This window comes from Crocodylus siamensis, chromosome 15, assembly GCF_052110815.1.
Source record: "Crocodylus siamensis isolate JL-2025a chromosome 15, ASM5211081v1, whole genome shotgun sequence".
Lineage (NCBI taxonomy): Eukaryota > Metazoa > Chordata > Crocodylia > Crocodylidae > Crocodylus > Crocodylus siamensis.
This window is the reverse complement of record NC_143409.1, coordinates 20,091,694-20,119,638: the sequence shown is the minus strand read 5'-3', so window position 1 is coordinate 20,119,638 and position 27,945 is coordinate 20,091,694. Positions and strand designations below refer to the sequence as shown.

General features: G+C 41.7%; 1 protein-coding gene across 1 annotated transcript in view; it reads right to left on the bottom strand.

Annotated features, from left to right (window-relative positions):
* Nucleotides 1–27,945, bottom strand: part of FBN1 (fibrillin 1) — a 229,269-nt gene that overhangs the window by 174,729 nt on the left and 26,595 nt on the right. Inside the window, exons 5-6 of the mRNA XM_090028457.1 lie at nucleotides 22,952–23,047; nucleotides 20,129–20,224 (exon numbers count right to left, since the gene is read on the bottom strand). Of these exons, the coding sequence (XP_089884583.1) occupies nucleotides 20,129–20,224; nucleotides 22,952–23,047 (192 nt within the window). The remainder of the gene's footprint in view (nucleotides 1–20,128; nucleotides 20,225–22,951; nucleotides 23,048–27,945) is intronic.

Genomic DNA, 27,945 nt, shown 5'->3' with positions numbered 1-27,945 from the left:
AACAACAGGGCTCCACAGATCGCGTCTGGAACCAAGTTGGATAGATCTTAACTATTATTTTAAAATAAAGAACATCTCAGAAATCTCCCTCCTGAGTAGGTTCCGACTGGAATGAGGAGACATTAAAAGTGTGACCATATTTCATGCTATAATATGAGGAGGCAAAATGCATGGTTATGATACTTTTTCCCTTCTGGCTCAGGCCAATAAAAACATTTCACATTATTTAAATAATTAAACAGGTTAAATATCAAAATACCTATTCATCATGTACTGTCCCTGGACTGTGCTTATATACCAGTAAAGTTCACCAGCCATTCAAATAAGTGGACTGCATCCATTGGCTCCCTCTAGCATAACATCCAGGTTAAACTTCTCATCCTTGCTTTCAGTGTTCTCCATAGCTCTGCCCAAGAGATACGTTTTTAAAAAAAGGAAAGAAACCCGACACACCTGGAGCCCTTCCATCAGCGATTCCACCCATTTCTTCCTCTCTCCCTCACGTCTACATCGGCTTTTTTTGCATCAGCCCACATACAAAAAATGGTAAATGGTCTGGCAATTCCAGTGTGCCTGGGTTTCACTCTCTCCTCATTCAAATTCTGTCCAAGAGCCTATAAATTCCAATTCATATCACCCAAATCTCATTTCTACATAACTACCACATAATAATGAGAACTGACGAAAAGAAGCTATGCCTGATAAAATGCTACCCCTGATCATTCAGTGCATCCTGTCTTTTATCATTTACTTAGGCATTTTTGTGGGCATGTTGCATTGCATCAGTACTGTATGAAGCATTGTCATAAATAATAATACTAACAACAACAACAATAATAATAATAATAATAATGTTGACATGGACAACTAGAAAAAATGAAAGAAAAAGAAATACACACTCTCCATTGCTCTGACATCTTATGTTTCCTGATTTCAAGTTAAGACAGCTTTTAAGTTAGGTAGGTCATTAGAGAAGTAACTCTGGCTCGTCATTAGAGAAGTAACTTGTTCTCAGGCTTAGCCATAGCCCCATTGTGCTTAATAGGTGCCTTTAAAATTCCACCAAATGAGGCTTCTTAATGAACATTTAAACCAGTGGGTGACTGTTATAGCAGCACATCCCACCTTCACTACCATTTCCCACACCAGAAGGACGGATGGGACCGAGATGCACAGTTTGGGTATGGTTCACCATACAGGAAGACCCCTCCGCCTGCGTAATTCTTTTTTGGGCCTCTGCAGCTAGGTTTGGCTTCTTTACACAGCCACATTGAAGAGCAGAGCCATAACTGACCTCGAGACTCTGGCTATAATTCTTTGCTTGCCCTTTACTTGAATGTCAAGAAATGCAGAATACCAGGAACATAGCACATTAGAGGCCTCTATCTGAAGTGGGGACAGGGCTTGGTGAGCTATCAGGTCACTTCAGAAAAAGCCTAAACAGCAGGTGCATACAATGTGAGTGCATCTTAGAGCCTATACCTGGCAATGGTTCTCTTCTTATTTGGGTATTTTCAGGAGGAGACAGAGAGAGAAACAAGGCAAAGGTCAGGTGACAGTCTGTCTCCCTTGGACTGGGTGTAAAGGGACCCATGAGAGGAATAAGCAAGAGTCAGTAATTTTCAGTCAATTAGAAAGAGAAATTAAATGTAAGCAACAGAGATTTGGTCAATAAATAACCAGACAGTGTAAATATTTCAGAGGTTGGTTTGGTTCCTCTGATTCTTAAAGGGAAAAGTGAAGTTCCCACCCTTGTTTGTTTTTTCTTAATGCCCTGGCCCAGATATATTTGAGCCAGTTCCTCCGGCTATTACACTTAGCTACAGGCATCAGCTAGAGACTGGGGTGGAGAGAGGTGGAAAGGTGAGTTACAGCTACCTTTGTTGCAGGTGAAGAAGAAGCAAAGGGACAGATTCGGCTTCGTTCCCAAGTAAATACATCTATAACTGCACAACAGTAGAAAGACGGACTTCGAATAATTCCAGTAAGGGCAATGCCAGGAAACAGTGCAGGTTCCAAAACCCAGGGATGAAAAGTGAATCTTTCCTGGGTTCTTAGCGTCTCAGTTTCTTGTGTGTCATTGGCCTGCATCTGACTCTTCCTGACTGAGGAATGTTAGAAATGAAAATGAAAGGCTGACTCCTTTCCCACTGGCTCTACAGCGATTACACGATAGCGACTGCTCACACCGGCCAAGAATCACAGTAAGGAGACACCAGCTCTCTCCAGGTGAAGAGAGGACTCCAAAACAGACAAAAATGCTTGTATGTGCTACATTTGCACACAGCTCTGCAGACACAGCTTCCTCCCATACACTACCAAATACATTACAATGACGTGAAAGTCTAGTGGAAACTTTCTTCCTAACCCAAAAGCCGATCATCACATGGAGACAAGGGACTCCTTTCACAAGTAATACTGTATTTAAGTCACTTCACCCTTTCACTAACCCTGTTTCATGTGATCAGCATTGGCTCTTCATTCCTTCTTCATGGATATGATCATTGTACCTACATAACTGTACTTAAGGTAATCTAATGCCTTCCACAAGTTTCACTGTTTTTTCAAATAATGAACACCACTCGGGAAAATTCAGAAAAGTTAATTCTCATCTTTAATACTTAGGCTAAGTACAGACAGTCACAAAGCCTGAGGCAGAATTGATTCGATCCAGGCAGCTTCAGAAGTGGACTGGCCAAGTTCGCCGATGACACCAAACTTTGTCCAAAGCACCACGCCAGAAGACAGGTGGGTGATCCAGGCTGACCTGGACAGGCTCAGCAAATGAGTGGACGGAACCTGATGGTGTTTAACACCAAAAAATGCAAGGTTCTCCACTTTGGGAAAAAAGCCCTGCAGCATGTTTATAGGCTCGGCAGTGCTACACTGGCTAGCACTACGGAAGAAAGAGACTTGGGGGTCATCACTGACCACAAAATGAACATGAGCCTGCAATGCGATGCTGCGGCTACTAAGCGACCAAAACGCTGGCTTGTATCCATAGATGCTTCTCGAGCAAATCCCGGGACGTCGTTCTCCCCTTGTACTCGGCCTTGGTGAGGCCGCACCTGGAGTATTGCGTCCAGTTTTGGACCCCACAATTCAAAAAGGATGTGGAGAAGCTTGAGAGAGTCCAGAGGAGAGCCACGCACATGATCAGAGGTCAGGAAAACAGACCTTATGACGACAGGCTGAGAGCCATGGGGCTCTTTAGCCTAAAAAAGCGCAGGCTCAGGGGTGATCTGATGGCCACCTATAAGTTTATCAGGGGTGACCACCAGGATCTGGGGGAAGGTTTGTTCACCAAAGTGCCCCAAGGGATGACGAGATCGAATGGTCACAAACTCCTCCAAGACCCTTTCAGGCTGGACATAAGGAAGAACATCTTTACTGTCCAAGCCCCCAAGGTCTGGAACAGTCTGCCAGTGGAGGTGGTTCAAGCACCCACATTGAACACCTTCAAGAGCAAATTGGATGCTCATCTTACTGGGATCCTATGACCCCAGCTGACTTCCTGCCCTTTGGGCAAGGAGCTGGACTCGATGATCTTTCGAGGTCTCTTCCAGCCCTAATGTCTATGAAAAAAAAACAAACCGCAGATGAGCAGGCAGTGGGTCGCTAGAGCACATCTCCCAGCCTGCTGGCCATTGCCAGCCCAGCCCAATGCCCCTGAATGGCTCCACAGGACATGTTCCCAACCTGCTGCTGCCCCCCACATGGAGTTAAGGACCCCTTGTCCAGGTGCTGGCCCACCTTGGGAAAGCCTCTTCCCCCAAGCTAGGTTCCCTAGCCCAGGCAGCCCCGAGGAGCTGAGGGCAAGTCTCCCACTCCCAGCTGCTGATTGCTTCAGCCACTGCCACAGGATGGAGGGGAAAGGAGTCCTCTAGGATGGGTACCTGCCCATGCAGCCCAGCATGGGGGCACTTGGGGGGTTTCCCCCACCCCAGCCCAGAGCAGCCCCAAGGAGCTGAGGGAATTCGTCCCCTCCCAAACCCCAGGGCTGCTTGCCTTAGCCCCCATGAGTCTCAGGGGTAGCCTGGGGCAGCCTCAGGGAGCGGAGGGAAATTCTTCCATTCCCCTGCAAAAAGTTTTGCCTTAGACTCCCAGCAGCTCAGGTGAAACCAGTTGCAGAGAACCCAGAGAATTTCCCTCCACTTTGAAAGGCTGCACTGGGCGATGCCCAATGCAGGGGCTCCCCAGTGCCCCCATGCTGGGCTGCATGTGCAGGGACCCAGCCAGGAGGACTCCTTCTTCCTCCCTCCTGTGGCAGCCACTGAAGCAATCAGCATCTGGGAAGGGGAGGGCTGCTGAGGGTTGAAAAGCCCCCACCACAGAGACTTTCCCTCCCCCCACACACTGTGTAGACCCTGACTAGGGGCATCTGGGGGCCTGTTCCCCTGCTCCCTTCCCCACCCCCCAATCTCTGTGGGCAGAAATGAGGAATGTAGGCAGGAAAGGAGCAGAGGGGTGAGGCAGTCCCTGCTCCACTGGAGCAGACAGCATAGCCCAGGGCTGTAAAGCATCTTGGGATGCTTGGTAACTTGAACCAGGAAGGGGCCTGGGACAGAAGTTCCATAAACCAGTTTGACCTAAATAAGTTAATTCTGATATTACATCCAGGTTTATCTTCAACCAATTTTAGCCATTTTGAAAGCAGTTTGTGGACAAATCATTTTTACTTAGCTCAGAGAAGGTTTTAACCAGGCATCCTGAAATGATGCTGATCAAGTCGTACTTGCACCTAAGTTACGTTAAGTACTTTTACAGCCATACTAGTAGCTACATCCACTGCTGAAAATGGAAGGGTTTTTCTTTGTACCATACAAGGATTCAACTGCTTTAAGTTTAGGGTATATCTTACTCCAAGCACCTCTGCTCAGTATGGTAGCCAATGCTCACCTGACTCTTCACAGTACACAGAATAAAAATGTGCAGAATGGTTCCTTCCACAGCACCTAGACAAACTAATGTGATAACTCTAATTTTAAATATCCCAGTTACCAATCACTAGCTACACTGGTCCAGCAGAACTACAGAAATCAAAGAATTAGAAGGAACCTCAAGGTTCTCATCTGTTCCAAACCATATACAGATGCAGGATTCACCATTTCTAAACTATCCCAGACAGATGCACCTCTTCTTGAAAACCTCCAGTGAAAGATTCCACAACTGTCAGCACCCTACAATCATTCTAACAGTGCAGAAAGTTATCAAAAGTTACAAATATTATATTCACACACACCCACAGGCATGTACTGGTATGTGTAATACACACATATTTCAAATGCAAATATTTGTTCCAAAACAAAAATCAATGGCATCCTTTCTCCTTAACACACATGGGAAGTTTACAAGCATAAATCCCACTGATATGACTTAATAGCACTTCTCTAATACATTAGTGGGAGAGCTGGCTTTCTCCCCACACTAAGATCCACTGTAATTTTTTCAGCTTGCATTTTTTAAACCAACTTTTTTTTAAAACAGGATTTTATTAGGCAACGTCATTAGGTATTGTCAATTTAACATGTGCTTTTACTTCACAGCACTCAGTTAATCACTGCCATAGGACAAATACTCCTTGGATAGCTCAGCATATGGACAAAACGGTACGCAAAACATCATCAGCTAAGAACACTTTGACAAAGCATGTGCTGGATCTTGCTTAGATGACTAAAGTGCCTGAGTGATGCTGTTAGGGGTGTCACAAATCACAAACAAATGGACATTTTTGCAAGTTCTCCAAAAGATTAAATTTTGTTTAGACATCATCTTGTGTTTCCTGTATTCTTAGAGCCAAAGAATTTTTCAAAATTTAAATAAAATACTGCACATCCATGGGATGGGAGCAACTCCACATGGCAGACAATGATTTTGTGTGCAGTGCTTCCATCTGTAAAGGATATTGACTCCACAGCCTTACCTGGCAATGTAGTAAGTGGAACTATGACAATTAGTGAAAAATAAAGAATGAGAAATGTTGGCTTTATAATGAGGCCTTGGAACTGATCAGAGCTCAGGGTCCCACAGGTGTTCACAATGACAAATAATGAAATATAGAAATTACAATAAATGTTAAAATGATATTTCTCATTTTCTTTTGAGATAACAGCAAAATGTGGTACTGCTGTGTAACTGAACAGGGAGCAGTCCTGCCCGTGTCCATTCCTGCCAGGTGTTACCTAGCAGCTGAGCTGGTGAGGAGGTCACTATCTGGTTAAAGCTGAGTAAGCAGCTAAAAATTTTCTCAAAAAATAAACATTGTCATTGACAGCTGTGGGGGGACAATGTACAGAAAAAGAAAACGAGTGATAAGAAAGGTATGCAGGTATGGATGTGTTTATGCATATAAGGTTTTAGGAAAATACTCAATAGTGAAGAATCAATTATACAAATAGTCTGTAAACAGTCAGCAGTAGTATGAATATGCAAGCAACAAAAGGTATAAAAACAGTTTAGGAACAAAGGGTCACTGGACTACTGTGGGGTCCCAGCAAGATCCTGGACTGCGATCAATAGGGCAGGGAGCAAGACGTGCTTGCAATCTAGCACATTTCCTAGTATAAGAGTATGTGATATATGCTCAATAAACCTACATTAGTGGAATGGAAACTCCTGTCTCTTGAGTATTGTCTCTCAACAACCTACTGGTTCTCCAATTCAAGGTTTCTGGGTAACACCTGGTGGGGGCATAAGCAGCCAACTCACTTGCACTTTCAACCAGTACCCTGTGTGGCAGCTGTGACTGCCTTGGTCACTAGTAGCAGTTCATCATTCCTCCTCCCCTGCAAGTGCTAGGCAGAAACCGTGAACAAGTAAACTTGGACTATGTCCTCCTCAAAGCCAGCATAGCTCAAGTCTTCTCAACGGACTGTGGTATGTCCTCTGGTTGTTAGCAAATACCACTACGTCTTCTCTGGTATTGCTACCTTTGCTAGGTAAGTTAGGCTACAAGCACACCTCCCTTTTGCTGGGTAGATGAGTAAATCCTTTTTAGAGTCACTGCTTTCCATCATATAGTACCACTTGTTTTCCAGCATTGTGGCCTGTTCTGTAGGCTCTGCTTAGTTTAAGCTAGCAGACGCTACTATCACATTTTCATTTTGCTGTGGTGACATTCTGGTAGAAGACAAGCAACTTAAACTCCCAGTGTGTTCCTCTAGCAAAATGGGCTAATGGGATGCTGACAGTGTTGGCATTTTAGAAAGAAAATATGGGAGACGGTACAGAAAAGAGCCACAGAAACTATTTGAGAGCTGCTGAAAAAGTCTTACAGCAACAGATTTGAAAGTTTAATCTGCTCACTTTATAAAAAAAAAGATTGAGAGGTCTTTTGATTACGGTATGTAATGCTAAGTATTGAAGGGCTTTTTAATCCAATAGAAAAAGACATGATAAGAAACAATAGACAGAAGCTGAATCCAGAAAAATACAAATTAACTTGAAGGCATGAATTTTTAGGAATATTTGCTGGTGAAGGTGATTAATAGGGGTGTGTGAAGCTTCGGTCGCCAATTCAATTCAGAGAAGATTCAGCCCGATTCAGTGGGTAAATCACTGAATCTGAATCAAATTGGCAGACCCATTAAAAGCTCCAAATCATGAAGCATCCAGATCAATTTGGAAAAGATATGTCGAATAGGCGATTCAGAAGGTGGTCTTACAGGGAAACAGAAACTGTGGGAGAGGGAGACTGCTCTGATATTAATATCGATAGCTGGCCAGTGACTGTGATCTTTCCCTGAGTCCCCTTCCAATCACACTGCTCTGGAAGAGGGATGTAGAAACAGCATATAAGGCTCTGTGTGAAGCCTCTCTCTTCATCAACCTCCTCAATACAAAAACTCATGGAGTCAATATAAACATTGGATTTATGACACACTATAACCTGCCTAACATCTGACTTCCCAGATACCTCTACACTTTTACCTCTTACATTCCCCTCCCGCTCCCCCAGCCTGTCTCTCATCCTCTAACGCCTCAATTTACATTTTCACTGACTGGCTTTCTTGCCTGCATACCAGCCACTGGCTTCTTTACTATTCATTCCATCCGGGAAGAGCACACCCACCAACCTCAGCCTGATGAAGGATTTTTAAACCCAAAAGTTTGCCAAGATATATTTCTCCAACTATTCAGTTGGTCTAATAAAGGATATCAGATCTACTCAAAGAACCTTGCCTGCCTGTTCCTCAGATCAACATGGCTACAACCAGAAACCCAGTTAACACACACAAGTGACAAGTTTTGTTTTCAACAGTTTGAGGTACACTTTCACAGAAGGCCCTGTACCTATCTACTTGAAAGCTGGCAGGCTTCATGCCCTCAAAAGGGGCTACCATCCCGGCTGTTTTCATCCAATTTTGCAAAAAAACCAACAATGTTATAGGTATTTTAGTGATTCCCCATTATAGGCTATGGCCAAATCACACCAAATCAGTGTCGAATCTTTCAAATCCAATTCAGCCGAATCAATTCAGGGCAGTGATCTGAATCACCAAATCAAATCACTGTCCCCCAAACTGGCCGAATCTGAATCACATACTGGCCGCTTTGCACAAGCCTAGTGATTAACCACACTGGAATGAACTTCAAAGAAAACTCAGGAGACATGTGTTAGTCAGATATTACTTATTCAGCTTGGTACAGGGATAACTGGGTGAAATTTAGTATCCTTGACTTCAGTGGAATTATGAAAAGGGTACACTGAAGTTCTGGTCCTTTGTGTCCAATTGTGTGAGCTGCTCAGGTATTGGCATACAGGCGTAAAAAACACCTGCCCATACTGTAGTATGAAATTTGGAGCTGTGTGGTAGAAAGAGGATTTTAGTCTCCCCAACTCCTAACCCAGCAGCTGTTTCCCAGAAGCTACATTCACTCTAAAAATGAAAAAAAAGAAAGAAAGAATAAAAATCAGAAACTTCTTAAAACAAACTGGAGCCCTGGATCCTACTACCTCATAAAAACTTTCTCTGATATAAAACCCACCCAGGCTGCATCCACATGAGCATGGACATTTGGTTCCCTGGAGACAACTAGCAGTGGGATACCTTGTACCACTGCTAGTAGTCCCTGAGGAATGCCTGTGCCATGCGCCATCTGGTGCACAGCAGATTACCCCAGGTAGAGCAAAGAAGGCTGGGGCCAGCACTGGGCTGGCTCCAGCAGTCTTACCTGGGATCCTAGGGGCCTCCCAGGATGGCAGCATCAGCAGTCCTGCTACTCAGAGCCTGGCTGGCAGCTGAAGCATGGCTCCAGAAGGCCAGGCTCCAGTTTTGAGAAATTCACGCTGCTCCCATATGCACCATTCTGCATTTTTTTGTGTGGATTTTTTTGACCCCTGAATCCAGGGGTCAAAAACAAATACACACACCGCCAAAAAAAAGAACCTGCACTGCTCCTTTGCAGCATAAAGAACAGCTGAATGTGCAGTATGTGGCACCACAGATGTATCTGCAGCGCCACATACCACACAGCCACACTTGTCTGGATGCAGCCCCAGGTGCAAAGAGGCCTAAAAAGCTTTGACATTAGAATCATAGTGTGCTGGATTAGGACTTGAATGACTATCAGTAAATGAGTTGTTTTCAAAAATTGATACTGCTGCCCTGTGCTGTCTGAGGCTACTAATAATATTTATTTGCATGTAGCTGAATTCTGTTGTCAAAATTAATCTGGTTAAAAGTCACGTTTTTGTTCTTAAAGAAATATATTTTAATAATGCAAGCACGTATTCATTTCTAACAATACTAGAGTTGTATTAGTCACTTCCAAATAATCCTTGGGCATTAAAAACCTTTCCTTAAAGAACACTTATTGTGATTTCTTTACTCAGGCAAATCTCTTATTGATTTCAGGAGGAGTGTTGTCTGGCTAAGGAGTGCATAAGTAGGCTCTTTAATTTACAGCAGAGCAGAATTTGGAGAGGGATATTTCTTTTCCTTTTCAGACCTTATTTAGGCCTCTTTTCTTTTCCTACAGCATTGCTCCAGCATGCCAAAGCGTACAAGCTATCACTGAAAAAAATATAAAAAGCACTCAGTCATTACTCCTGAATTTCCCAAGGCCAGTTGGAAGTGTAAATATAACTGTTGTTCTAATAGTTCTTAAGTAGTTATTTCCCATCTTTTTTTACAACATTGATAGAGATAGAATTTTTAAAAATCTATTTCTAAATATAACAAGTTACTGTAAAAAAAGTAATGACTTTTGTAGGAAAGATGTCAACAACACCATATCAGATTGCCTGGGGATTCCTAAATGACAAAATAGTCACACTGACCATTCTAATCACCTCTACTCCAGAACTGTTTTCCTGACAGATCAGTGTTTTGCAGATGACCTACATAAAGAAATTGTTTTACTTGGAATTGCCATTCTCAGATTATCCGTGAATTAAGTATGATCTATGATATTTCAAAAGAGGTTCTCTTTACTTTTTTGGAGCCAACCATAGTGCAAACTTTATATATTTTTATATAAACCAAAAAACTCTTTCTAACTTGACTATATGGGGATCAATCACCTTGATACTGTATTTCACTACCCCTTTTCTTTCTGTTGCCATTGTAACAAAATTTGAATGCTAAGAGTTCAATAAGAAGGGGGAAAAGGTACAAATGGAAAATATTCATATACAATTCCATGATGAATCACAAAGAAAACATTTATTTTCACAGCAAGAAACCAAAGGATTCTAGGTAGTTTTCCTTTCTTATATGAAAAATATATCAAAATATATAGAAACCTAGAGCAAAAGGAGGATTCTTCTCCAAAAAAGGTAGAATTGTGCAAATATAAATAGGTTTCTCAGGTTCATTTATTCATTCTTTTAATCATTTTTAACCCCAGTAGTTGCCACTCTGAAAACCAAACACCAAAGTCACACCTCCTAAAGAATTCTTTGTGCTCAGCTATTATATGTTCTATGAGGCACAAAATGAACAGCAAGGTAAGAGAGCGCTGAAATGTAGGTAACTGAACATGACATTTGTAATGACAGTGAAAGCATCAAAATGGCTTAAGGGATCATTATCGTGATGAAGCCCTGATATGCAGAGTCATTCCTGCAGGTCCCTCAGCATGTGAATGGATGTCACCTTCATGACAATACACCAACACAAATTCTATCCGGTTTCCCAAAAAGCTCCACAGAACACAAATCTGCCTATGAAGACTAGTAAGGAAGGTTGTACTCTCCAAATATACATACTGTCTATATTTATATAAAGCAGCATCAGTATTAATGTCAAATCCCACAGTCAAATATGCATAGACATCTCTTCCCATATATAATTTTGGCAGAACCTCTCAATGAAAATATGACCTTCTACCTAAGTTTTCTTGTATACCAGAAACCAAATAATGCACAAATGGAGTCAATAGAAGTTTTGCCATTGACATGAATGGGAACAGAAATGAACTCTTAAGTAGTGATTATGAGTCATATATTGTACACATGCACACACACTCCTAGTTTATGTGCACTGAACTCTTGTTCTGTTACAGGTTTAAATCAGTTTATGATCACTTAAACCATCTTATATGTAACTTCTATCCCTAGCCCTAAAGAACTTGAAACAGGTTACGTGGCTGCCTGTGATATGCTAGTTCTATCTTCTCATGCTTAATTTTAGACTAATACTATAAGCAAAACATTTCATAATTTACTTCAATCCATTATGACTTCAACAATATCTATATCAGATTTTATGAAGACTGTTTCATTAACTGATACTTTTAATTCATTATGAAAAGTCCAATCATTTCTAGACTGAACCACATGTGAACAAAACATGGAAGACTTAACTTCCATTTGAATTTTGCATCAAGTCACCAAAATAAAAAGTAAAAACAGCTAAAAATCTAATACCTTACTGCATATCTGAAAGGCAATGGTCTTAGTAGCCAGACAATAAGGTGGAAAGTTGTAGAGAGATGTGCTAAATATTCAAATACTTTTTTTTTCTTTTTTTTGTTTGAACTGAACTTTGCCTTCAGTGGAAGTTTAAAAAATGCTCAGCATCATGCATGAAATACTGAACAACTTCCAGGAATCATAAGTACTTATGCATTTTAGTACAGATAGCATAAACATTTAAAAAAAACATTTAATAGTTTGAGATGCATAAGGCATTGCATAAGCAATGACTGACTAGTAAAATACCTATATATCACATATAATTGATCATTAATGAAAATAATTCCTTTATTTATTTGCAGATGCTTATTTTATAAGTTTATAACTCATAAATAATGAATACATATTTTCACCTAACCAGAAACAGTCAATGTCTATTACAACTACCCTTTCTTAGTGTTCCTGTTGTCTCAAAACTCATTTTTTGAAAATAAGTGTAACACAGAACCCAACAGGTTATCCAATTTAGAGCTAGAGATATGTTGATTACACTGCAGATCTTAAATGCACTTAAATTGAGGTGATTATTCTGTTTTGGGGGCTATCATTCCCAAAACTAGGCTATAATCTAAATTTTCTAAAGTAAAAACAAAAACTATACATTTGATTCAGCTTCTTGCAGACAAATATATTCCAAGCTCATTTAGAATACAGACTTGAAAATGTTGTTTTAAAACTGAAACAAAAAACATTAACAAGGTAATAAAATACATTCCACTTATTCTTTTTCTTTAAAAAAAAAATCACTCTAATGCTGGAATTATAAATACTAAATTTCAACCTAAAGCAACTTTTCATGCTTAAGTTATGAACTCGTAAAAATAAAGATCTGCAACAATTAGCAAGTATTACAGGCCTTCAACTATGGCCACACTAGTGTGCTGCTATAATACTACATACACATTACTGTTACAGGCCTGCAGAAAATACATGTCAACAGATGTGTTTCTTGGAAGAAAACTACAAAAATCAAGTTTATTCAAATGTTTGCCAGCTACCATATGCTGCAATACTACTTTAAATGCGACATAAGGCTTTGGGAACATACTTTTACTGCTATCTACACTTTGTTATTTACTTTCCATTTCGACTAAATACCAGAGACGGGGCACACTAAGGGGTGCAGCGTCCTCTCTGTGAAAACATATTTTATCTGCTGTAATATTTAAAGAGAAGAAAATATACACAGCACCAAGTCACTGTTTGAACACTGTCAGTGTTTGCACTCTCATAAAGGATCTCTGGGAAAGATATTTTTACATATGGCATTCATTCTGGGAACTTTTAATAATGGCCAAATACAATTAAAAATTGTGCAAAATTCCTGCCATGAAGAAAGCAGTACAGGAATGACTCTGTTTCAAGGAAAAGTATTCATCTTCTCATTTACTGAGTCCAGAAAAAGAAATATAAAACACACATGTGATATGTTCTTAATATTTGAACTAACTCGGGGCCAAACCCCTGCTCATGGATGGCAATACCAATATGGCAAGAAACCCCAGGATTGGGCCCCTTATGTTGCCACAAGAACTTTAATAAAATAAGGCAGTCTCATGTTCTGTGCTTAAAGTGGGTCCCTCTCAGACAGCCTAAGTAGAAAAATAAAACGGTTTTCATATCAGGGCTGCAACAGTGAACAATTATTTGAAATGTCAATGGGGAGATGGATATGTTCAGACAAAGAAGGGAACTTTCAGAGTAACCGAAAGAGTGGGGAATCCTTACCCTTTTTCAAGTAAAAAGCATTTCCAGTAATGGAGCTTGTACCATGTCCTTTGTTTTTTTCTTTAGACTTAATTTATATTTTTTGTTAAAAAGTACACACCAAGAGGCCCCATTTGGAGTTCGCAGGTTGAAGTTTGATTTTTGGTTTTTAAATTTTCTATAACCTGGGATTTATTTTCATTAAGGATTTCATCCTGAGAGAGCTGCATGTTCAAAGTTGAGCATGTGCTTAACCAGTTCTGAGCACTTGGGCACTGATCCAGCAAAACCCTGAAGCGCATGCTTAACTTTAAGCACTTGAATGTCTCTGGTTTAAAGTTAAGCATATGTTGAAGTGCTTCACTGGCCCAGGGCCAGAGAGTACCTTACAGAACTGAGTTCTAAAAGCATAAGTCCTTTCAACCAAGCTAGCATCTATAAAATATTTTCCTTTCCAGTCTATACGTCTTAAATCTGTCTAAAATTGTTTTAGGAAGCATTTCCAATTCCATTACACTTTCATTGTTTAATTTATGTTATGTCCATCTTTCTGATAAACATCATCCCAAAGAAATACCAGGTCAGTTTTATTCATGATAAGTCTGCACGTACTCGGCACTATGCCCAATAGGCTTCCCCTGCTCTGGAAAAAAGCTAAATACTGTACTCAACAGCTTAAAAATTATGAATTCAGGTATATGAGTAATGCAATCACACCACAGCCAAGCAGACTTGAAGAGAATATATATCACTGGTGGCATAACATATACTTCCAAAATGTGCTGAAGAAATCTGGTATATAATTTTAAAATTCCTTTTATTCTTGTTTATAGCATTTTATAGCAACAGGAAAGGTCCACCAATCCATAAGAAACAATTTGTGTGCTTTCATCAACCAAGGATTGCTGCTCTTTGAGAGTAAAAGCTGCTCACACTGTAGATTTGGACTAATCTCTTTGCACACTATAAGATTAGCAGTATTTTACTAGATTTGGCCCGTTGGTTTGCATGCGTCTGTGTCTGAAGATCCCAGCTTATGAAAAGAGTTTCTAAAACTTCATTTAACAAACATGGTCAACATTTTGTTCAAATAATATGAAATCAAGCTTGCCTCTCATTACAAATATGGACCAATTGCATGAAATGGAAACTGTTTAAAACATATTAGCAGCAGAATCACGTTGCATATCTCAGGACTGAAGCCAGTGATTCTCAACCAGGATGCTGCAGCACCCTGGGGTTCCTTGATACTGTCAGGCCCTGGCCTTGGACCTCGGCCCTCAGTCTGCCTGGTCTAGCCTGGTCATCCCTGCCTGCCACCTCCCCAGCAGAGCACTAGCCAGAACCCTCCAACTGAGCCTAGCCACACACCCACTCCCTACCATTGGAGTAGCCAGCCAGGGGCAGCTCATCCTTCACCTCTTCCAATATAAAACCCTGACTTGGAAGAAGAAGTGCTAAAGGCAACAAGGCTCAACCTTGTACGTAGGCTGCTGCACCCGTGTGTTGTGCCTCTCTTGACTCTGACCAATTCTCTCAATACCTGACCTGACTTTCCCACAGACCCCAGGTTCGGCTTGACACTTTGGTTCTCTGACCTGACCCTGGTTTGATCTCCTGGGTATCTGACCCAGCTAGGCTCCTAACTCCACACTCAGCCCAATCCTTTGGATTTCTGCCTCAGTTCCCCAGACAGATCATATGGCTCCTGGCTTCCCTACACGTAGACTCTGCACACTCCTCTCAGATCTTGGCTGCTTCTCCTGACTCTGCGTGACCCCCAGACCTGACCACCCACAGCCTAGCTTGACAGGTACCACAGGATGCCATGCAATATTAGCACTGTTAGAGGTACAAAGATGATTTAAAAAATAACAGAGATTTCTAATAGGAATCCACAGTGTCAAAAGCATTCTGGTCTGAGTTCTTTGCAACAGAAGAATTGCTGTTATTTTCCCATAGTCAAAAAGTGAGCAAAAATTAAAAGTCAGCATGTTCTGTGGGGTGCCTCAAGCCAAAAAAAAGGGTGTCTCAAGTCTAAAAAAGTTGAGAACCACTAATCTAAACAGTTGGCACAAATTTTGCTACAACAATCTGAAGTTGTTTCATTGTTTTCCACACCAGGTTATGAGAATGCTTCCAAACAGTGAATTAGATTGCCCAATAATACTCTATACAAAAGCATTATATATTGCAACAATAGGGATTGCAACATTCTTTGGTATGTGATATACGCGAATAAGAGGCACGCCACAACCATACTTTCTGACTGTAATGATTAGTTAATGTTTACAGAGAAAAGTACTATATAATTTGTAGTAGTAATTTACTTTGACCCCTGTTAGCTTGTGGCAGGCACAACCTCAAAAGTCAAAACACAGCCAAACACATGTGTGATGTGCATGACACATGCCACAAAACCATACTGCTCCATTTCCCAATGTGTTTAAGTCCAAAATGGGGTTTTAAAACAATGAAAAAGAATCTGTGCCCATTTCGCTTATACCAGAATTGGGTTGTAATTTAGAAAGTATTTACCACGTCATTCTCAGATTTTTTGCTTAACGAAAACCTCTTTGAAATGTCAGTTTTGGCAGAAGAAAATTGATACAGTTCTGCTTAACACACCAGGCATCACACTGTAATCTACACACTGCATTGTATCCACCCATGTATACATCAGAAGTCCTCTTGGGAGGGTTACACATCCACATAATGTGCCTGATGCTAGTTTTTTTGCAAATGGATCTCTTCCTCAGCTAACAGATGTGTAAACTCATATGCAGCCAGACAGTCCCCTAGTGAATGCACAGGTGCGGGTGCTGAACACTGCAAGTTACTCCAGCTAGTCAGCATTACTTTATGCTCAAAATCTTATCTTCAGAAGAAAGTTTTCTGGCATAATTTGACTCAGAGACCCCACCCTTTTTTTGGAGACAGGAATATATTATCTCAGTTAGGTACAGAGGGTGTTGGGAATCTGAATGTACAAAACAAGCCAAATTTCAAAGGTCCGCTGGAGCTCTGACCATCATTTTGCCTCAACATTGTAATGAGCATCAACAGAAATGTTATGGTTCATTAATCACTGTTTTCTTTTTAACTGATAACTGAAATCAAAGACATGCTCTACAGAAAATGCTTTATGGAAATAACATATAGATTGAAGCCAGTTGGCTAGATTGGGTGCTTATACATGTGCAGTGAGGCTGCTCCAACATGCTGTAATTACTAGCTCCAGCAGACTCCCCAGTCACATGTATCAGCATCTCCATGCTGAAAAATGGCAGCAGAGGTGCTTTAACTGAAGCTTTTTCAACGAGCTATAGTTAAAGCATCCCAGCTGCCATTTTTCAGCACACAGACACTGATACATATGATGCTCTGGGCTCTTTAATTAATTAAAGCACCCTCCCCTCCCTATACTCCCAGAGCACATGTATAAACCACCCATTCTGGCCCCTGCTTGAAGTGACTTTTCTCTGGTCTCCACTGGCACAAGCTGTCTTGAATATGGCAGTCACCCACCCAGGATTCCAGTGTCAGCCCTTTCCAGCCCTCCCTGATAAAGGGATCATTAGCTGAGAAAATGGGGCTCCAACCATTCCCTGCTCATGTTATGGCACACTGGTTGTTTTAGATGGTTACAAATTTGAGCCCAAGGCTGTTCAAACTTATGCTGGGGCTTAAACTGGCCCCAGGATAAGTGAACATAAAAGTGGCTACCTTTGCCGTCACCTTCCTCAGGTCCGGCAATATGCAGCTCCTCAGTATACCCAAAACAAACTGCTTTTGTTGGCAATTCAGAATAAATAATTCTGGTATGGTCATACTCAATATCCTCTGCAAACAATACAAGTCATAAGACTTGTTTTACTTGCTTACAATTTAGGTGCCTTTAATCTGAGATACTTGAGACCTTTTCAATCCCTTGTTCTCTTCTCTGCCTCACTTGTGCTTGAATAGAACATATAATTATAGTTATAGAAAAGTAAGGCTGGCAGGTACCTCAGGAGACCATTCGGCTCAGCCCCCTGCTCAAGACAGGATTATTCCTATCTAAATTATCCCATAAAAGTGGTTGTCTAACTTATTCCTAAAAACTACACAAGCAGTCATCACACAGCTACAAGACATTGCCCCAAAACACCAAGAACACCTTAACCTGTCACAGATAAAGCAGGGGGATGAGAACACAGGCACGAGGCATGTTAATGCACATTTGCCTAATTTAATACACATTATGGGTGCACATCTACACATGCAGGTATCAAATTTAAGCATGATTAGTTAAAGCACATTAACACACATGTAGACATGACCCAGCACTAACTTTAATGCCAGGTCTGCTCGGCCACTAGGGGTACACGGCAGGGCTGCAGACTTGGCACTAACTTTAATGCCAAGTCCCTGCACATGTAGACACCTGTCAAAAATTGGTTAATGCACATGAATTTTAGTCATGTTTAACTGCACATGTAGATACACCCATAGTCAATGTCCTACCACCACAAGGTTGTTAATATACATTCAAGCAATCCAAGGACTATATAAGCCCTGTTTATGAACCACTGTATGAACTGATGAATTCACAAGTACAAACTCAGAACCTGTGTATACAGCATGCACCCATTAGTGCTTGAAAATATGAACAACTGTTGTAATGGCCAAGAATAGTGATGGCAAACACAGTGTTGCAGATTACATATCATTAAGAAGGCAATGTGTTTGTACAAAAGTCTATGGAGTCTATAGTATTGAAGATCCTGAGGAGCTAGAAGATATAGGAAAGAATAATTTAAAGAAAGGCTACCCTTCTTTAGTCAATACATTCATACATCATGTGGTGCACTCATGTATTGTTGCGCGTTTGGGAAAAGGACAGATGGTTAAAAGTGGAATTCAGAATAGAACTACCTGCCAAACTAGCAGTATTTCAGCTGTCAGCTTTGAACAAACCAAAAACAAAACAACATGCAAGTCTTAGCTCAATGCCAACTATAGAGGTTTTCTCTGCCTCAAGTATACTGGGAAACACCTGCTTCTTCCCACTTTGTGGCCAAACTGAGAGCAAAATAGTCAAATGCTTTACTGTCACTAATAATTGGCTGTTCTAAGTAACTATCTCTTCTGCCTGTCTAGGAGAGCCAGTAATGAGTGAAGGCCCAAGCCTGGAGATATTTAGCACTTGCAATGCCCCACTAAAGTCATTAAGACTTCTGGCCAGAATCAAGCCCAAAGTGAGTTATGTGATCTATATAGAATTTAGCTTTAGAGAAAATAAAATACATTTTAATGATCTACGTGATCTAGATGAATTTTCAAAAAAACGGGAAATCAATCAGAATGTTAATCAAATTAAAATGCATGTTATTTTAAGACTATAATTTAAGATGATGTCTCTATTTAAACAATGATTTCTGTCATTCTTCTCCAGCAAGCCATTAAACAGATTAAATTTCCTTGAAACAATACAGTATAGCAGCAGTTAGGCAGTTGGTATGACTGTACTTTCATCTGGAAACAGCTGTGCTTATTGCTATGGATACTCTTAAAAAGTGACAAATCAATAGCAATACATTCACACAGGATGTGAAGAACAACTGACTAAACCTTGCAAAAATAAAACATGAGAGAGAGAGATTTAGGATATTGCATATCATTGATAATTAAATATATCAGTCTGACTGCCATAAAAACAAAACAACAGAACTTTTCTTATAATTTGAACACTGAACTAACATTTGTGTAAAAATATTTATTGATATTTTTATTTGCCAACTTTTACATCTCTGTGTTTTCACAAGCATCAGAAATGAAATGAAACAATTGCCTTAATTGGTTTCATATGCCTTTAAACTTGATTCCTACCCCTGAATGAAAAAACCCCCCTCAAATATTGCTGTATTTGCTACTGAATATTTGTTTTCAGACTTTAGAGTAACAAAAAAAGACGAACTTCTGTGTAGGGTAAATGTGACACTCTACTACAGACTCTCCAGTACTGATAGAATAAGGTGGTTTACCACAAGATAAGAAAATAAGACTTGCAAAAACTCTATAATAGGACCGCAGGACTGATGCTTAAAATGCTATTGACCACATGCAGAAGCAAGACTGAATTGTTATCTCCATGTGAAAATGTTAAGATTTCACCTATCATTAGGCTATCCACCATCATATATTCCATTTATGGCAGTTACAGTAGTCTTATTCCATACATTTGCATAAATTCACAAGTTCTTCCTAGTTCTTTTGGTCAGATTTTGCTTTCACTGAAAATTTTGGGAACCACGAATAAGAAAGAAAAAAAACCCTTACTTACATTTTGCCCACACCATTTACAGTCAAAAGTAAAATACTAGTCCTTAAAAGCTATCACAGCATCAGTATTTTCAGTTTCCTACTTATACTGAATAAGAATTAAATCCATTTTGTTAGGATCAAACATATAAACCACTGCTCATGATCTTTAATTTTAGGTGGTATTAGAGCACATACCTCTTTCGCACTGAGGTCCAGTAAAGCCATATGTACAAGCACATCGATTTGGAGCCACGCATCTCCCACCATTAAGACACCCACTTTCACAGACAGCTGCAGTGAAGAAGAAAAAAATTACCTTAATTAAATCATTTTAAAATCACTTTCATAATAGATATACAGCTACAACTTCTCAGAGCTCAGGAAACTTAGTTAAAGTTGCAAATCTAATGATACAGGCTATTGTGTGTTCCACTTCAGCTGCATTATCTATTACAGCTTTTACACTATCTCACACTCTTATCAAGTAAAATATATTCATCTTCCACAGGGTATATTACACAAACACAAGAGCAATCAGAACTTTTCCAGGCTTCTAGTGCTAGTCTCTCTACCATCAATAGAGTGTACCATAATTTCAAACCAACATTCCTTTCCATTTTCCATTAATCTAAGTAACAACTAACTAGTAGACTCCATAGATATAGGGGCTAAGCAAATGCATCTTTTTCAGATCCTCAAAGCTCTTTCCATTTCTTTGCATAGACCAGAAACAAGCTAACAGACTAATCAGCTCCTTAGGCCTATAAGAAATAGGATATGTTTATGGGTTACCTGGTATTAGATAAGGTGGTCAGAATACATAAGCTTAAATTTTCAGTCCAAACAATGAAACAAAGCTTCACCCAGGTGCAGCTGGTGAACTCAGAGACAGGTGGAGCAGGTGGCATAGGTGAAGGAAGAAAATAAATGAGGGAGGAGGGGCTGAAAGAACGTGTGTGCGCATGCATGCGCTCGCCCCCCAGAAAGTCTATGGGAAGGGGAAGGACCGTGGAGGGGAATGGGGCTTCTACTGGGCAGGGATCAGAGCAGAGCCGGGCCCAGGATTGGGGCTGGGAGCCGCTATGCCCCTCGCTCGGTGCTGGCAGCACCTGTAAATTCACCACCCTGCACTGGCCCCAGCTCCGCACCGCCCGAAAGGGGATCCAGAACAGGGCTAGCCTCGACTGCACTGCTGGGCCAGAGGGATGGAGCCTGGGGGACCCCCGTTGCCCTCTGCACATCGTCCCCGGGAAGAACTTGGCAGCTCCTCCAGGGGTGTGGTGCTGGACAGCCAAGGGGGACCCATGGTCCCCCGATCTTTGCACAGGGCACGGGTGTGCTACAGCTGCAAGCTGCGCTCTGCCTGCTCCATGCCTCGCTGCTGCCTTTGAAAGCAGCGTGGCACGGCACCATGCCAGTCTCGCTGCTTTCGAAGGCAGCAGTGAGGAGCAGAGCACAGCTCGCGGATGTAGCCCACCTGTGCCTCATGCAAAGATCGGGAGGTCATGAGCAGCCCTTGGCTTCCTGGAGTTGCTGGGCTCCAACTGTCCCATGACCTGGCCCAGCCAGGGCCCCATTCACAGAGAACAGAGCCCTGGCTGGGCCAGGTCATGGGGACAATCAGAGGCCAGCGGGTTGTCCAGGAGCAGTGTGGGGGAACGAAAGGGTGGAAACATGCCCCAGCTCCCCCGCAGTGCACACGGCAGTGGGGAGCCGGCCCTCCCCTTCCCCTGGACGAGCCACCCACGGCCCTGTCCTGCTACCTGCTGGGAATCTGCAGCCACCCGTTGCGACTCCAGCCCCAAGCCCCACCTGGCTAGGCAGCAGCCCCAGCCCTGCCCAGCTCCCTCCCTACAGGGGCCTCAATCCTCCTCTCCTCCACTTAACTGCTGGAGCTGCTCTGCAGGCTGCCTGGGGCCAGTGCATGTCTCTGCACATGGCGCCCCCTGTCTTCTGCCTTCCTCCTAGCAGCTCTTGACCTGGGCTGGGGCATCAGTACAGGCGCCCCACTGCCTGGTTAAACAAGCAGCTATTTCAATAAGTCAAACTAATCAAGTGTTTCCACTGCACATGCACCACTGGGGCAGTAAAGAGATCACCCCAAGGTGCCCGCTTGACAGAGTGGATCTCTGAATTCTCATTTCAGTTTACGAGCAATGTTGTAGCCCTGAAGAAAAACACACAATAGCACCTGTTTCAGTACCCCTCAGCAGCATTACTCTGGAATGGTAGTGGAGACAAACAAGAGATCACTTCATCTCCCCATCACTGCAGTGTTTATTGCTTTTATAGTGGTGGAGATTTGGGTTTATATGGAGGACAGGATTTAGAATCAACATAAACCTGGCAAATATCTTGGCTGCAAGAGATGAGAACTCTTTACTGTACATTAGGGAGATCTCATACAGCTGCTGAAATCAACTATAATTGTAAGTGCTGTTCTGATAAGTGTAAAGGCCCTATCAACTATTCACACTGCTTGGCATAGCTCCAGCCTGAATACAACTAAGGCAGGATAATATAATGCAACGTAAAATATATCGGTCAAGGAAAATAGATTTGCCTGTAACCATAACAAGACAATACCAGAATGAACAAATGTTCGTTAGGTACCCTTCATAACTCAGTCTTTTTTTTTAAATCTAAATTTAAATAAAGTTACTGCATTCAAAAAAATTAAGAAACTCTTTCTACGGAACCTGAATCTCCTGATAAAATTGAAAGCTAGGGCCTGCTGCTCCAATTCAACTCCTGGAAGTCAATGGGAATTTTGCTAGGGTAAGAACTATGTCCAATTATTATGAATTCACTTGATGTTTATTTTAATAGTTCTGCTTAGGAAGAATTGACCTGACACTCATTTCAAGGTCACATGCTTTCCTGTAAAATTCCATTGCAGTATACCAAGAACAAATACAGCGCAACTGAGATTTACAGGTAAATTATGACTGATCTATATGTTTCACTATCATGTAACTTTGCATTTGTTGTATGCATATGTACACTTAGGTTACTTACGCTGTCCACAGTGTGTTCCTGTGTATCCCTTCTGACAGAGACAATGGTCATCACTGCAGGTACCTCCATTCATACACCGGATGTTACAGTGTTGTACTGTAATTATGAAAAGAGTATTTTTTCATAATCTGACAAAACTATCAGGAATAGTTGAATAACTGTCAATTGTTATTTAAGGGACTGATTCTAGGAAGTGCTGAGTATCTAAAAAAACATTAAAAATGGGGGCTACTTAGTAAACACAGCTTAAGGTTACGTCTCTGGTAGGTACTAAGTAGAAGCCAAAACAATATAATTTATAATATTAAGGAATTCAGAGTACCGGCAGAAACTAAATGGGAGGCAAGCCTACAGTCCCTGCTCACTGAAGTCAGTGGTATTTCGCATGGGAGTAAGGGCTACAGGATATGATCCTTAGTTCACCAAAGCAAAAACAGGCTGGCAGAAAAGGAAAAGTACAGCTCTTTTGGCAGACACCACCAAGCAGCGCTAAGATTTCAGCATCAGAGCGATAAACAAAGATGGGGATATGGAAGCCAATGAACTCCCCGATCCTGCTAACAAATGCAGAACAGGAAGGGATAAGGGAGAGGTGCTGGTAGTTGCTACTAGGCCAGCAGTGCACACCCCAAGGCTCTAAAGAGGGAAAGCTTCTCTGCAAATGACAGAAAATGGGGAGGTGCACTTCATGCTCCTCTTCACTTGAACCTAAGCCAGTTAATGGTGGTTAACATACAATCTATCTTCTACCAGGAAAGCACAAAAAGCCTACACTGAACTTTCTTGATAATAAGGACAAATATGTTATTCAAATTAATGTCAGGAACCACTTAAAATATTATGCTCTTCATCTGTATAAGAGTGGATAGCTTTCACGATTTAATTTTCGTCAAAGTTCCCACTGTCTGACAACGGAGTCCAATTGAGGCAGACATTCTGAATATGCAGCCAGGAAATGGTTTCCTTCTTAACAGGAACCACATGAAAGACTCCTCCCCGGATAGGATTACTGTCAGATTAGCATTTTAGTAGATTGTCAGGGAGCACAAGATACCTACACTAATCTGTCTGAAATGGTCAGAAGGACTGAGAAATACAAACTCCACAGGCAGCCACAGCCTATTACTGGCAGGTGGTACATCAACCACTGAAAATGTGCTGCGGCCCAAGCTCTTCAGAAACATTTGGCATTTTACAGACTAGAGAGATGCAAGTTGTTGGGTTTTTTTCTTTTTAAGCAGAAATCATTTTAACTTCGTTGCCATGAGGACATACTGCCATTCTATAAACTCTGCTAAGTTTAGTAGACTTTTAGAGTAGGGATTCAAAAGAATCCACTATTTAAAACACTGATGTTTTAAATGTTAAAGTTCTATGAGGTTCAAACTAGAACTTACATTTCCTGTGTTTCTAATAATTGTGATATATCTTTGTTGCCTAAAATATAGCCATAAAAATTGTAATAACTTTCCTCAACAAAAAGTGAAAGTATTTGCAAATGTGAAATAACTATCTGGTGAAGATTTTTGGCTAACACCCTAAGTAGGTCAGAAAAAGGTGTATAGCTGCTTTAAAATGTTTAGTTCAACCTAGTTTTATACAATCTTAGACAAACAGAGGGGATTAGAAAAAGCATAGGAAATGATATCATCTGTCAAGCAGGGTAGGAACTTAAAAACCACAAACTGATTTCAATTAGAGTCAGCCATGCCAAAAGCTAATTTTCATTCCCACATGAGCACCAAAGTCATTTAAATACTTTGAACTACATCTGAGATAAAAATGTTAACAGTAGCTTATACGTTGATTTTCAAATTATTTGTTCAAGTGAAAGTTAAGTATATTCCCCCATTTTACATAAACAATCTTAGAAGTAACCCTGAAAAAAAGTTTCCATAATTTGTTTTACTTCTACTCAAAGGAGCTTTTCAAAAGTAAAACATTTCTTGCTTCTTTTTAAAATAAAATAATTATGGGAGATGGGTGGTATACCTAGTCATCATTATTAAGACAGACCATTCAACCAAAGAACTCTGTCCCCTAGCTGAATCAATGATATATATACCAGAGACAATCTAATTATTTTTATCTCCTCTTTTGAAAATGTTTTGAAACGTCAATAAGAAAACATACTGAGCATTGTGAAATATCAACCCACCAAAAGTTTGTAGAAACACAGGTATGTGTTTCTTAGGCTTAGCTGTTGCTCTGCGTTTGAAATCCTGAAAACTGGTTTATTAGTAAAAAGCTGGGCTCTCCTCTTCGTTATATCAGAGATGGTCAGAGTCAATGGAGTTACTCAAATAAGCAGAAGAAAAGAATCTGTCCCAAAGACAGTAGATTGATAAAGGTTCTACTGAAAGGCACAGGAATTGCACAGCATTGGCGACATCACACACAGCTTTGCCATATCCCAGAATACACAGGGAATGGTTAAAATATTCATAAATTATTATCTTTTTCAGGCCCAATCCTACAAATGATTTACATTCAGAACCTGAAATTGAGTTCATGGAGGACTAGCTGTAGGAGCGGGAACTTCCAAACATTTATAGACAGAGCCAACAATTAACATTCAAAACTGTATAAATAAAGTGAAAGATGCTGTCAGGCTGAAAAAATGTGCAAAAAATCCCAAAGTAACAAAACCTGACTATCTTGTTTTTCTATAAAAAAGGTAAGAGCTTCAGGATTTGGCCCAATGCTCAAGTCTACATAGCATATATCATTACACCCTCAACAGATGACTCAGCAGAGCAAAAAAAAATACATGCATGTCCTAGTTAATAATTCCAACAGGGAAACATAAGATCCTTCACTTTCCATGTAACAAATAAAAAGCAGTAGCTGCATCCTCAACATCTCTGAACAAGGGGCATTTTGCAAGATCAGGCACAAGGTAACCGGAATGAGGGTAGGGCTAGGATTCAGAGCGACCTAGGCAAATTGGAGGACTGGGCCAAAAGAAATCTCATGAGGTTCAACATGCCTGCTCAGGACAGCCTCGCATGGGCTGCGAATGGCTGCAGCAGGGAGTGCTGGCCATGGGGCGGGCGAGGGGCCACTTTTCCTCTGCACTCCATACCACCAGCAAGCAGGCTGTTGGGGCTGGTTGCTGCCCCCCACCTGTACCGCAGGGCTGGGGGGCACTGGGAGTGAGCAGGAGCATGAGGCCCACACCGGTGTCCCAGGGCCAGCGCCGGTGGGGCCCAGACCAGGGTGGCAGGAGCACAGGGTCTAGCCGGTAGGGGCTCTGTGGAGCTGGGCCAGCTCCCCCTGCTCCCTGCTGGTGCAGCCCAGCCTGGCTCCACAGACCCCTGCCAGCCTGTGCCCTGCTTCGGGCCCCACTGGTACTGGCCCTGGTATATTGGTCCCAAGACATTGGAACAATGGTCCCAAGATGGTGACCATGGGGCGGGGCACCTGTCAAGGAGCAGGGCTTCCCATGTGGCCCAACAGCTGGCCAAAACTGGGTAAGTGGCCCTCTGCCTGAAATAATTGCCCACCCCAATCTAGCTGGTAATGCTGGTGTGGAAGAAGGGGTGGGGGGAGGGAAGGGGCATGGTGGGGGCAGATCGAGGCCACCGAGGTGAAGGAAGGAGTGGGGCTGGGGCAAGTGCTGCTCAGCCAAGGCTGGTTGAGGCATGAGACGGAGCCACAAGCCACAAAAAGCTCCATCACCACAGAGGCCTCGATCTGTCCCCCCCCCCCATTTCCCCACACCAGACTTACCAGCCCGACACTGGTCTCCAAGCTACCCAGCTGCATATCAGAATCAGACTGGTATCAGCTGATATGGCTCCTTAAAAGTTGGCCCTCGGTATTGGCCCAAAAAATCTTCATCGGTGCACCCCTACTAATTTCTATTATTATATCTTCATAGCATCTAATGCAACAGACGTGTACATTCTAGGCACTTTTTCTTTGCAGGGTGACCAAATGAAGATCTCATTTAAGGGTCACACACTAAGCCAAGGATCTGCACTCACTGAAACAGAGCAGATGTGCTTTGGCCCGTAGCATGTTAAGATAGGGAGAGGTAAAAAACTGTGATAGCCTAAGAGCACTGAAAATAATCAGCTCTTAAGGCCTCAGAACATCCGTGATGATAGTTTGAAAAAGAAAGGGGTGTACTTTGACAGTTCTCGTTGTAAGACGTTTTAAAGCAATAGGATGGAATAAGACCCCAGAAGGCTAGTCCTGATCCAAAGGCTGCTAGAGTTCTTTTTCCTAGCTTTGTACTTTTTAAAATTATTTTTGGGTCATGAAAGAGATACTCCATTTTGATTCACAAAGGGACTCCTCAGGAGGAGATGCTAGGAAGAAGAATTAGCCAGGCCACTATCTTCAAAACTGGACAAAAGCAAGAGGCCTTCACTTGTTAAGCTCATTTGTCTGTAGATGGCTGCTGTCAGAATCTGGCCAATGCAATGACACCAAGCCTGTCATGGCGATTTATTTCACTGAGGGGCAGGAGCCCAGGAGCATTCACAGTCTGTACTGTAAAAAGCAGTACAATTGTAGTATATTTTGACACCTATGAGCTAGCTTTACTCCAACTAATTTGAGTTACAATAACAAGTGCATCCACAACAAACACACTTTGCATAAATCCATCTTGGACAGCTAGCTTACCATGGATTTCAGCAACTTGTATTTGACCCAGTTTGGGTAGATCCACACATGTTATACTCACACCTCCAACTGAAGGGTAGGCAAATCCTGAAATTCATCAAGTCAGAGACATAGCTAGCATGTTTGGTGCTCTGAGCTGGAGAGTAGGGGAGTGCATCAGAGAGTATGGGGGAAGGCTGAGCTGCTGCAGCACCAGCTACCTATACCACACATGATACTGCCACCCCACAGAATCACTGCACCTTGTCGACTGCTCCATCATGTGAGCACCCACTCTAAATGAGCATCCAGGGCTACTGCTCCCCTTGCCCACTCCTACCCTAGCTATGCTACTGTAACTGCAAGAGCTACAAAGTAAT